General features: G+C 37.9%; 1 protein-coding gene across 4 annotated transcripts in view; it reads right to left on the bottom strand.

Moving 5' to 3' along the window:
• Nucleotides 1–388: 388 nt before the first annotated feature.
• Nucleotides 389–13,309, bottom strand: part of LOC100370569 (uncharacterized) — a 34,814-nt gene continuing 21,893 nt past the window's right edge. For 2 of the 4 annotated variants that reach the window (XM_085498056.1, XM_085498057.1), the window contains exons 13-14: nt 7,350–7,439; nt 389–4,744 (exon numbers count right to left, since the gene is read on the bottom strand). In XM_085498056.1, coding sequence (XP_085354182.1) covers nt 4,680–4,744; nt 7,350–7,439 — 155 coding nt within the window. In that variant the 3' untranslated portion in view covers nt 389–4,679. The remainder of the gene's footprint in view (nt 4,745–7,349; nt 7,440–13,309) is intronic. The other 2 variants (XM_085498058.1, XM_085498059.1) reach the window with 1 other exon arrangement.

The following is a 13,309-nucleotide window of genomic DNA, read 5'->3' as shown; positions in this document are numbered from 1 at the left end:
GTACTGTGAAACACTTTGAAAATAGCTATATGCTATTTAATGAATTTGACTCCATACATGAATTAACATAAACCTGAATTTAGCTGAAGTGCCAATAATCTCACTGTGAGAATATACTTTATTTTAGTGACATCTTCATATTCGCTGAAAAGACACGTTTTACATGTATTCTATAGAAATGCTTTCCTTTTTTGCATAACATTTACATAATGATCAACTTCAAAATATATTCATAGTCAGACATTTGACTTAAAAGTTCTGAAAGTTCGATATTTAATTCTTAGCTGACCAAAAAAGTGTTACCGGTAATTTCCAACCAAACTAGCGATGTTGAACATTACTGCCAACCATTGAAGGGTGGAATAAATTAAACATACATTGATACATATTTTACAAAACCAAGTTTTTTTTTATTTATATTTACGTTGCAACATTAACAAGCTTATCTACAAAAGTTTCCTGTTTCCATGTAGGATTGGCAGCCAACAATTCCCAATACCTATTAATCAAAAAATGTGTTAGTGAGCACAACAGAAAACTTGCTAATTGTACAGAAAAAAGTTTTGACAACCCTACAACTCAGGAATGTTAACTTAAAAAACAAATTGTAAACAATTAATTCAGATAAAGAAAAATAACTGAATTTCAAATGACTGTACACTAAAGCTGCATTCACTCTAGGGTTTATTGAGACTCATCATACAATCAAAAATGACAAGGTGGCCAACAAACAAACCATGGTTAACCATATGGTGTAAACCCAATCAATTATCGAGTTATGTACCAAGAAATTAAAACGTTTCTGGTAAAAAATAGATCAGGTGCACAAATTATTTTTATTTCCTTTAATTAATATTTTGAGGTAAGCAAAAGCTGAATTTCTGCAAACCTCTAATCAAAATGATTTTTTGGGTGATCTATATGGCAACTACAACATTGGGAAAACAGGATTCATATTTCACATTAGTCATTCGTACAAAAGGCTTTGGGAAGATTCCGCAAAATAAGATTGCCGACTGCTGAGGAGGTAGATATAATATTTCAAAAAACTTTGAACAGATAAATCTAACATGATTAATTCATCAATACACATTTTTGATTACAGATTTGTTATTTCAGTATTTTCCAATCTTCTGCATAGGAGTAATTACAAATGAGAGATCTATGTCAACTCAATGGCTTCTGATTCCCTTACTTATATGCTTAAAACAAAGTCTAGCAAGGAAGAGTAGTCCCTTCAAATCCAGGGCTGTATAAAACAATGTGTTTCAGAATATATTTTGCAATGAACGTAATAAACAAGATTGAAGCAATGCAGACGTCACTCAGTGCCATGTCCACATAAACAAAGTATTTTATGGGCGTTGTACAAGTCTAACAAGATTTTGAAACACAAAGTGGCATTTCATGAAAATCTTGTTCAACGTCCAAGAAACAAATGGCATGATTAATAAGTTACTCAGATGCGACTAACTGTCAGTCACTTACTTGGGTTTTACAGTGGTTCTGAGAATCAATCTAACAGCCAGTTAGCAAGATGGCCTGCAATTGGAGTTTACCTTGTTCTGGACTTGACTGTCATTTGACTAATAGTGTGCTGTGCGAGATTCACTATTTCATGAAGATGATCAACATTATGATTTTTTTTTGCAAATCTAGTGTACATACTCGAGACTCAACAATGTACATAATTCAAAAACTAATAAAAAAAACACTAAAAAATAACCTGTTCATGTACTCTTATGCTTTGTTTTGAAAAACTGAGCCACAGCCAGTAAGTCTATATTACTCAAGCACCAAAGTTTCCTGCCAAAGTTTTGAATATTTTTATGCCCTTTTTTCCATAATTTTGACCTAAATAGACAACCTTTAATCTGTGAATTTTAAACGTGTTGTATACAATACATGGGTCCTATATTGAACACAACTCACAAATCAAATTGAAGGCAGTTTCCTTATTGGAAGATGTGGTGGTTGTGAAATCCTGCTTTACTTGCATTTTGCTATATTTAAGCTCACTTTATGCACCCCCCATGTACTTACACTGTTTTTAAAACACTGTAATAGAAAGGAGTACCAGTACATGCTGATAGTTTGAAATTACATGGCTGCTTGGAACAGGATTCATTGAGACTTTGAAGTCAAAGAAATTATGTGTGAACCATGGGGAAACAACAATTCAGACACATGAAGTTTAGCTCAATTTCAGCAACAAATTCTACAACTCATAAAAAGCAAGACATTATCTCACTAAAAATTGAAGTGAATTTCTAGTTGAAATAAAGCAACATGATGTAATTTGACTATATTCATAGAATTTGACAAAATGTGAACAAAATGAAACTAACAAATCAAATGGAGCAAACACCCCCCCCCCCCAATGAAAAAGATGAAAGTTGTAAATATGTTCTCAAAGTCCTCAAAATCTTCATCAAAAGAGCTATTAGCAGACATTTACAATGATTTCAGTATGCAATTTGAAAAAAATACAATATCTTGAAAACTAACTTGACAAACTTAAACCCAAACTTTGGAAAAAATCAATTACTGTACAGTACTTTATTTTCACTTTGAAATTATTTTTGCTGAAAGGATTAATCAGTGGAAATACATTTTTTTTCTTTATTTTTTAAGAAACTCGTCAAAAATCAATGAAAATAAACTTCAACCAAAATGCCTTTTCAGTGAAAATTAATTCAATCTTAAATAAAGTATTTTACAGTATTTAAATTTCACCAGTTTCAGTCTGAATGCAATGGACAAGAATTGATATCACAAGTTTATTAAAAGTAAACCTTTGGCAACAATCCAAAGGCACATAGAAACAGACAAAAAGAATTTTTGTTATGAGATTCTAATGTAAATTTGTTTGACAAGGACATTCGAGTATCTCTATTTCCTTTTCAGACACAGCAACAAATTTGAAATCTTTTTTTTACATATCTAATTATTTATGGGGTTGTCACTTCAAAAGGAAAAAATTCTTGATACCCATTTACACAGCATCATACGATATGTAGAAACTTATTTATACCAGTACAATTGTAAAGTGTCACCGTTGTTGCTATGGTTACATTTGATATAGCTCTATACACATTTTTTTAAAAAAATTTCGAAACGATTACTGGTAATGCAGTATGATTGATGGAAATAAGAGTTTACAATATCACCATGAATATTTGCTGAAATTTATTAAAGTGTTGATTGGAATTTAATTCATACTTGTGAATGTATTAAAAAAATTATAATTCATACATAGTAAACAGAAATACCTACTACTTAACCCGCCCCCCTCCCCCTCCCCTCCAAATTTACCAGTTAAGGCATCAGACTATCAACAGTTAATCAACACACATCATACACAAGTAAACTACAAAGTACGGTACAATAGAAAGATATCCATATACTAGTACTTGTTTCTGTTGAAAAAAAGGGGTTAAATTTTCATGGGGCACAGAGCACTCTATGTTCTGCTTTTAAAAAAAGAGGGAAAACTCAAAAGGGAAAGAATATTGAAGAAAAGAAACAACAAATTCCAAGTTCTGATAAGTTTTTTTTTCTCTTCTTATAATACAGAACAATATCAATTAAGATGTAGGATAAATTTGTTAATAAAAGGACATGCTTTCATAGTGATCTACATTTCCACACTGTTCAAAACAAGTTATACCGGTAATCATATTCTAGGTACATCATTTCATCAAAGAATTCACCACCAATTGTTGTTGAAAAGCTCATGAAAATTCCTATAAATTGTCAGACATTGCGCATTTAAATATTGTGTAAACAATTCATGTTATGAATGTTGCATGGGACCCATTACGACCCATGTTATGAATGTTGCATGGGACCCATTACGACCCATGTTATGAATGTTGCATGGGACCCATTACGACCCATGTTATGAATGTTGCATGGGACCCATTACGACCCATGTTATGAATGTTGCATGGGACCCATTACGACCCATGTTATGAATGTTGCATGGGACCCATTACGACCCATGTTATGAATGTTGCATGGGACCCATTACGACCCATGTTATGAATGTTGCATGGGACCCATTACGACCACAATGTAGCACAACAGCTGTTGGCACGTAAAATTTACTACCACTAGAAATGTTCACTCTTTGATAATATAATAGCGATCACAATGACTATATTTCCTGAATGTAAATATGTCTTGAGATGACCAATAAAATTCCAACTAATAAAAAATGTTTTCCTTTAACTGACAAAATTCTTTGCTTTAAAGGTAAAAGTAATTTTTAGTATGTTGACAACGGTGAATGGTTGCTGTGGCTTAGCAGCAAGAAAAAAAAATGGCTGCCTACTCACATACTACACATAGTGCAATATGACATTATTTGGAACCAACTCTTAACTATCGGGAGTAAAGCTGACATCTTTTGTCATTTGTGTTAACGCAAGCTAACTATTCGTCAGGAAGCGACAACATCTTCAGGTAAATCAAGTAAAAAGCAGGCAAATTTATTTTAAAGCATCTTTGAGCTTAATTGTATTGGAAATAAGAATTATTCTCATAACTGAATACTTCATAAAATTTAATACTGTCCTATCGTTTGCTATGAAATTAATCACTTAGAAATTTAACAGCAAAAAGAACACAATATTTACAAACTATTCAAAGAATGGCTATTCTTCAAAGGCAGTGTTTTACTGAGGAGAGAAGTCTGGATACTGAGGCAAGTTTTGTGTTCCATCTCTGCCATAATGCGGTTCTGTATAGAAAAAAAAACAATAATTAGAATAAAAACTAGTGATTGACACATAGACCAAGATGCACTGCAGTTGACCTTTGACACAGACCAAGATGCACTGCAGTTGGCTGGAGTAAAGAAATAACAAATAACCAATTCATGTCAATGTCAGAGGCATATTGTAATGAAATAATACATGATACATTTTTGCCAGCAAGCTGATAATGATGTTAGAATATGCAAATTAATATAATTGAAAATGCAGTAATCAGTGGCCAATTCAGAAATTTAGAAAGTTGTTTTCTGGGAGGAATTTGAAATACTGACTTCATCAATAACTACTGATACACATTAATTTGAGCTAACTGGTGTTAGGATATCAACATAACATGATGAATTCAGTTAATTGGTATGCAAATTAGATAATTAACAAATGCAGTAGTATTAGACATTCAACTATAGAAACAATATACCAGTACATGTACATTGTATTAAGTTTTTACTGATTTAAGCCAATAGTTGTTAATATTAATTAAACATGCTGAAAGGGGTTAATTAGAATACAAATTAGCTAATTATATGTGTAGATGCAGATTAATTCTGAATTCAATTACAACAACAAAAACAGTTTTAATCTATTTGAGTAAAAAGTTGTTAGGAAAATAAGAAAACAAAAGTAGTTAATTAGTATATTCAGATTAATTACTACTGGTAATTAGTATTAGAAACTACACAAACAAAATGCATGTACTAAGTTTTAACCCATTTAAGCAAACAGTTGGACCTTTGGACACCATGAATAATTTTTTTTTATCACAAACGTATAATTTCATTTAAAATTTGAGCATCGAATTCAAAAATTGTAGGACTGACTGTAAATGAATGTTCTTATGCTGGCAATTGCTGTTGCAAAGAAGGTTGAAAGGAAGGTTTTTCTGATTGCGTTATTTTGGCACCCACTGTAAACTTGCAAATACCAGGCCAAGATTACAGCTGTAGATTGACAAAAATAGAATATATACATCTACTACTTTAATTTGACAGATAGCTACAATGATGATTAGTGGGTTAGTCTATTTCTACAAGCTGTGACATCACCCACTTGAGTTTACATATAAGGTGAACCTAGATTGAGATCTACTTGGAAAAACAAAATATCCAATCAATGAACTAATAGAAGCATTATGATGAGATGGTGAATGGAACTAGTATGTAGAGAAAACACTCAGGGTATCAGAGGGAAGAAAGAATTATGTCAATTCTTGTTTCCTAAGTTTGTTCCCAGAACATCTCAAAGATTAACAATGACTATGCCCTCAAGTAATATCTACCTTGAAAACACAAGAAACTGTGAGTGTTACTGTTAGTAAGCATCACAACAAGGATGATGTCAGTAAAGCAGCGATGCACAGATCGTACAGCAAAGCACAGACCAAGCGCAGATGGAGAAGTTAAGTGCAGCCCGGGCAGCAATGCGCAGACCGGGCCACGTTTTGTAGGCAGGGCAGCAACGCGCAGGCCGAGTAGCTAAGCACAGACCAAGCGCAGACCGAGCAGCGATACGCAGGCCGGCAGCAATGCGCAGGTTGGCAGCAATGCGCAGACCGAGCAGCTAACATTAACTCTTTGAACTCCATTCTTTTTCTTTTTTTTCATTTCAGTCAGGTATTTTGCAGTAATTTCTTTGTTAATTTTAGATCAAAAAGAGAGAATTTCCCATCAAACAAATATGAAGAAAAAGATGCAGGTATAATTTTTGTGAAATGTGACAAAAAGTTGATATCAGTGTTAAATAAGTACTGTTGAAAGACACCAAAAGAGATGATTTGATGTAATGTCAAGCCCTATGAGAATACTTATTTAATAGAACCTACACTACCTCAGACGAACTAATTTGTACAAGACACTCTAAACTTGCATATGAAACAAGAATGTAAGAATAAGTTACAGAATATTGTGACACTAATTGTATTTGTCCAATGCCGGACATGTTAATCTTTATAAAATGTAATTTGGGGTTTTGTTGGGAATGAGCACAGAGATTTGATTGAGGTGATTTTACTGCACCGTAAACTGAGCTGTTCAGACATGTTCATTACATGTACTTCACGTTACGAGTTTATAAAGAAATTATCAGCAAGTCTAATCAAGATCAATAATCAAATAGAATTATTGTTGTTTGGTCACAATAAACATTTGACAAAGTTGAACAATTGTTTTTAAATTTAAAATTTGTTATTTTTGGGCAGTATTAAAAATAGACGTGAAAGCGTAATTTTTATTTTAAAATGAAAGGTTGACCTTCCTTGTTAGGTGCTGTTAAAATAGAAAACACATTTTTTTTTTCATTTTCTGATTATTTTATACAATTATCAGTATTAAAAATGAATGGAATTTGGTCACTACAATATGACATAGCAAAATAAAGTCAATATATGATGCATTTAAATATGAAATATTTGAAAACTGATTTTTGATGCTAATAAAGGTCATTAGTTAATTGATCAAGCTAAGAGAATTTATGGAGACAAAAAGACCAGAATCCCTAACAGCAGATTGGCTGGCTGATGTAGCAAACAAACGAAGGGAGTTTATCTCTACAAGTGACGATTAGAGATGAATTTACCTGTATACGTCTGGTGTTGAAATGATTGCAAAGAAGGCGGTAGCTGTTGTTGAGGCGGACAGCTATGCATAGAGGTAGCAAACAAAGAACCTGAAAAGCGTATATACCAAGGAAAACTGACTTTAATTCTGTTACAATATCATGATTTTAAGTGATTTGATGAGCGTTTATAACATTATTTTGGAACTTTTTAAGGATGTTAAGTTAGCAGCACATGCAGAGGATAGAACAAGGCAAGTTACCAGGATTTTTATATATATTTTTTTTAATTTTGCTACAACTACAGCATGTTATATAAGAGTTTGCATGCAAAAAAGGCATTCACGCATGCGTATGTAGACACGTACAAATGAAGAGAAGTTGAAAATATGTGACAGTATCCCACACCTACTGGATTTAACAACTATTCATTGAAGTTATTTATGTAATGAAAATTTACTTTAAATTGGACTGTTTTATGCTGTTGTTTCTGTCAGTATGGTGTATCTCACTAAAAACTGTAACTGTACTGTACTGTACCAGCATGGTTTACCTCCACTATAAACCAGTACTGCACTGTACCAGCATGGTTTACCTCCACTATAGACCAGTACTGCACTGTGCCAGCGTGGTTTACCTCCACTATAGAACAGTACTGTACTGTGTCAGCATGGTTTACCTCCACTATAGACCAGTACTGTACTGTGTCAGCATGGTTTACCTCCACTATAGACCAGTACTGCACTGTGCCAGCATGGTTTACCTCCACTATAGACCAGTACTGTACTGTGTCAGCATGGTTTACCTCCACTATAGAACAGTACTGTACTGTGTCAGCATGGTTTACTTCCACTATAGACCAGTACTGCACTGTGTCAGCATGGTTTACCTCCACTATAGAACAGTACTGTACTGTGTCAGCATGGTTTACCTCCACTATAGACCAGTACTGCACTGTGTCAGCATGGTTTACCTCCACTATAGACCAGTACTGTACTGTGCCAGCATGGTTTACCTCCACTAGACCAGTACTGTACTGTGCCAGCATGGTTTACCTCCACTATAGACCAGTACTGCACTGTGTCAGCATGGTTTACCTCCACTATAGACCAGTACTGCACTGTGTCAGCATGGTTTACCTCCACTATAGAACAGTACTGCACTGTGCCAGCATGGTTTACCTCCACTATAGACCAGTACTGTACTGTGTCAGCATGGTTTACCTCCACTATAGAACAGTACTGTACTGTGTCAGCATGGTTTACCTCCACTATAGACCAGTACTGCACTGTGTCAGCATGGTTTACCTCCACTATAGACCAGTACTGTGCCAGCATGGTTTACCTCCACTATAGACCAGTACTGCACTGTGTCAGCATGGTTTACCTCCACTATAGACCAGTACTGTGCTGTGCCAGCATGGTTTACCTCCACTATAGACCAGTACTGCACTGTGTCAGCATGGTTTACCTCCACTATAGACCAGTACTGCACTGTGTCAGCATGGTTTACCTCCACTATAGACCAGTACTGCACTGTGCCAGCATGGTTTACCTCCACTATAGACCAGTACTGCACTGTGTCAGCATGGTTTACCTCCACTATAGACCAGTACTGCACTGTGTCAGCATGGTTTACCTCCACTATAGACCAGTACTGCACTGTGTCAGCATGGTTTACCTCCACTATAGACCAGTACTGTACTTTGCCAGCATGGTGTACCTCCACTATAAACCAGTACTGCACTGTGCCAGCATGGTTTACCTCCACTATAGACCAGTACTGTGCTGTGCCAGTATGGTTTACCTCTACCATAAACCAGTACTGCACTTTGCCAGCATGGTGTACCTCTACCATAAACCAGTACTGCACTGTGCCAGCATGGTTTACCTCCACTATAAACCAGTACTGCACTGTACCAGCATGATCTACCTCCACTATAAACCTGTACTGCACTGTGTCAGCATGGTTTACCTCCACTATAGACCAGTACTGCACTGTGTCAGCATGGTTTACCTCCACTATAGAACAGTACTGTACTGTGTCAGCATGGTTTACCTCCACTATAGACCAGTACTGCACTGTGTCAGCATGGTTTACCTCCACTATAGACCAGTACTGCACTGTGTCAGCATGGTTTACCTCCACTATAGACCAGTACTGCACTGTGTCAGCATGGTTTACCTCCACTATAGACCAGTACTGTACTGTGCCAGTATGGTTTACCTCTACCATAAACCAGTACTGCACTGTGCCAGTATGGTTTACCTCTACCATAAACCAGTACTGCACTGTGCCAGCATGGTTTACCTCCACTATAGACCAGTACTGCACTGTGCCAGCATGGTTTACCTCTACCATAAACCAGTACTGTACTTTGCCAGCATGGTGTACCTCCACTATAAACCAGTACTGCACTGTTCCAGCATGGTTTACCTCCACTATAGACCAGTACTGTGCTGTGCCAGTATGGTTTACCTCCACTATAAACCAATACTGTACTTTGCCAGCATGGTTTACCTCCACTATAAACCAGTACTGTACTGTGCCAGCATGGTTTACCTCCACTATAAACCAGTACTGCACTGTACCATCATGATCTACCTCCACTATAAACCAGTACTGCACTGTGTCAGCATGGTTTACCTCCACTATAGAACAGTACTGTACTGTGTCAGCATGGTTTACCTCCACTATAGACCAGTACTGCACTGTGTCAGCATGGTTTACCTCCACTATAGACCAGTACTGCACTGTGTCAGCATGGTTTACCTCCACTATAGAACAGTACTGTACTGTGTCAGCATGGTTTACCTCCACTATAGACCAGTACTGCACTGTGTCAGCATGGTTTACCTCCACTATAGACCAGTACTGCACTGTGTCAGCATGGTTTACCTCCACTATAGACCAGTACTGCACTGTGCCAGCATGGTGTACCTCCACTATAAACCAGTACTGCACTGTGCCAGCATGGTTTACCTCCACTATAGACCACTACTGTACTTTGCCAGCATGGTGTACCTCCACTATAAACCAGTACTGTACTTTGCCAGCATAGTTTACCTCCACTATAGACCAGTACTGCACTGTGTCAGCATGGTTTACCTCCACTATAGAACAGTACTGTACTGTGCCAGCATGGTTTACCTCCACTATAAACCAGTACTGCACTGTGCCAGCATGGTTTACCTCCACTATAGACCACTACTGTACTTTGCCAGCATGGTGTACCTCCACTATAAACCAGTACTGTACTTTGCCAGCATGGTTTACCTCCACTATAGACCAGTACTGCACTGTGTCAGCATGGTTTACCTCCACTATAGACCAGTACTGCACTGTGTCAGCATGGTTTACCTCCATTATAGAACAGTACTGCACTGTGTCAGCATGGTTTACCTCCACTATGGAACAGTACTGTACTGTGCCAGCATGGTTTACCTCCACTATAAACCAGTACTGTACTTTGCCAGCATGGTTTACCTCCACTATAGACCAGTACTGCACTGTGTCAGCATGGTTTACCTCCACTATAGAACAGTACTGTACTGTGCCAGCATGGTTTACCTCCACTATAAACCAGTACTGTACTTTGCCAGCATGGTTTACCTCCACTATAGACCAGTACTGCACTGTGTCAGCATGGTTTACCTCCACTATAGAACAGTACTGTACTGTGCCAGCATGGTTTACCTCCACTATAAACCAGTACTGCACTGTGTCACCATGGTTTACCTCCATTATAGACCAGTACTGTGCTGTGCCAGTATGGTTTACCTCCAGTATAGACCAGTACTGTGCTGTGCCAGCATGGTTTACCTCCACTATAGACCAGTACTGTACTGTGCCAGCATGGTTTACCTCTACCATAAACCAGTACTGTACTATGCCAGCATAGTTTACCTCTACCATAAAACAGTACTGTACTATGCCAGCATGGTTTACCTCCACTATAAACCAGTACTGTACTGTGTCTGCATGGTTTACCTCCACTATAGACCAGTACTACACTGTGCCAGCATGGTTTACCTCCAATATAGACCAGTACTGTACTGTGCCAGCATGGTTTAATTCTACCATAAACCAGTACTGTACTATGCCAGCATAGTTTACCTCCACTATAAACCAGTACTGTACTGTGCCAGCATGGTTTACCTCCACTATAGACCAGTACTACACTGTGCCAGCATGGTTTACCTCCAATATAGACCAGTACTGTACTGTGCCAGCATGGTTTAATTCTACCATAAACCAGTACTGTACTATGCCAGCATAGTTTACCTCTACCATAAAACAGTACTGTACTATGCCAGCATGGTTTACCTCCACTATAAACCAGTACTGTACTGTGTCTGCATGGTTTACCTCCACTATAGACCAGTACTACACTGTGCCAGCATGGTTTACCTCCAATATAGACCAGTACTGTACTGTGCCAGCATGGTTTAATTCTACCATAAACCAGTACTGTACTATGCCAGCATGGTTTACCTCCACTATAAACCAGTACTGTACTGTGCCAGCATGGTTTACCTCCACTATAGACCAGTACTACACTGTGCCAGCATGGTTTACCTCCAATATAGACCAGTACTGTACTGTGCCAGCATGGTTTAATTCTACCATAAACCAGTACTGTACTATGCCAGCATAGTTTACCTCTACCATAAACCAGTACTGTACTATGCCAGCATGGTTTACCTCCACTATAAACCAGTACTGTACTGTGCCAGCATGGTTTACCTCCACTATAGACCAGTACTGTACTGTACCAGCATGGTTTACCTCCACTATAGACCAGTACTGCACTGTGCCAGCATGGTTTACCTCCACTATAGACCAGTACTGTACTGTACCAGCATGGTTTACCTCTACCATAAACCAGTACTGTACTATGCCAGCATAGTTTACCTCTACCATAAACCAGTACTGTACTATGCCAGCATGGTTTACCTCCACTATAAACCAGTACTGTACTGTGCCAGCATGGTTTACCTCCACTATAAACCAGTACTGTACTGTGCCAGCATGGTTTACCTCCACTATATACCAGTACTACACTGTGCCAGTATGGTTTACCTCCACTATAGACCAGTACTGTACTGTGCCAGCATGGTTTACCTCCACTATAGACCAGTACTGTACTGTGCCAGCATGGTTTACCTCTATCATAAACCAGTACTGTACTATGCCAGCATAGTTTACCTCTACCATAAACCAGTACTGTACTATGCCAGCATGGTTTACCTCCACTATAAACCAGTACTGTACTGTGCCAGCATGGTTTACCTCCACTATAGACCAGTACTACACTGTGCCAGCATGGTTTACCTCCACTATAAACCAGTACTGTACTGTGCCAGCATGGTTTACCTCCACTATAGACCAGTACTACACTGCGCCAGCATGGTTAACCTCCACTATAGACCAGTACTGTGCTGTGCCAGTATGGTTTACCTCTACCATAAATCAGTACTGCACTGTGCCAGCATGGTTTACCTCCACTATAGACCAGTACTGCACTGTGCCAGCATGGTTTACCTCCACTATAGACCAGTACTGCACTGTGCCAGCATGGTTTACCTCTACCATAAACCAGTACTGTACTGTGACAGCATGGTTTACCTCCACTATAGACCAGTACTGTACTGTGCCAGCATGGTTTACCTCTACCATAAACCAGTACTGTACTGTGCCAGCATGGTTTACCTCTACCATAAACCAGTACTGCACTGTGCCAGCATGGTTTACCTCCACTATAGACCTGTAACTGCACTGGGCCAGCATGGTTTACCTCTACCATAAACCAGTACTGTACTGTGCCAGCATGGTTTACCTCTACCATAAACCAGTAACTGCACTGTGCCAGCATGGTTTACCTCCACTATAAACCAGTAACTGCGATGTGCCACTATGAGTCATCTCCTTTTATATATTGCATTATAAAGTACACTTTGTTCATTTGTGTATATAGTGTG

This window comes from Saccoglossus kowalevskii, chromosome 4, assembly GCF_978046115.1.
Source record: "Saccoglossus kowalevskii chromosome 4, keSacKowa6.1, whole genome shotgun sequence".
In the NCBI taxonomy this organism is placed as follows: domain Eukaryota; kingdom Metazoa; phylum Hemichordata; class Enteropneusta; family Harrimaniidae; genus Saccoglossus; species Saccoglossus kowalevskii.
The sequence above is the reverse complement of the archived record's forward strand: the minus strand, read 5'-3'. Positions and strand labels throughout refer to the sequence as shown.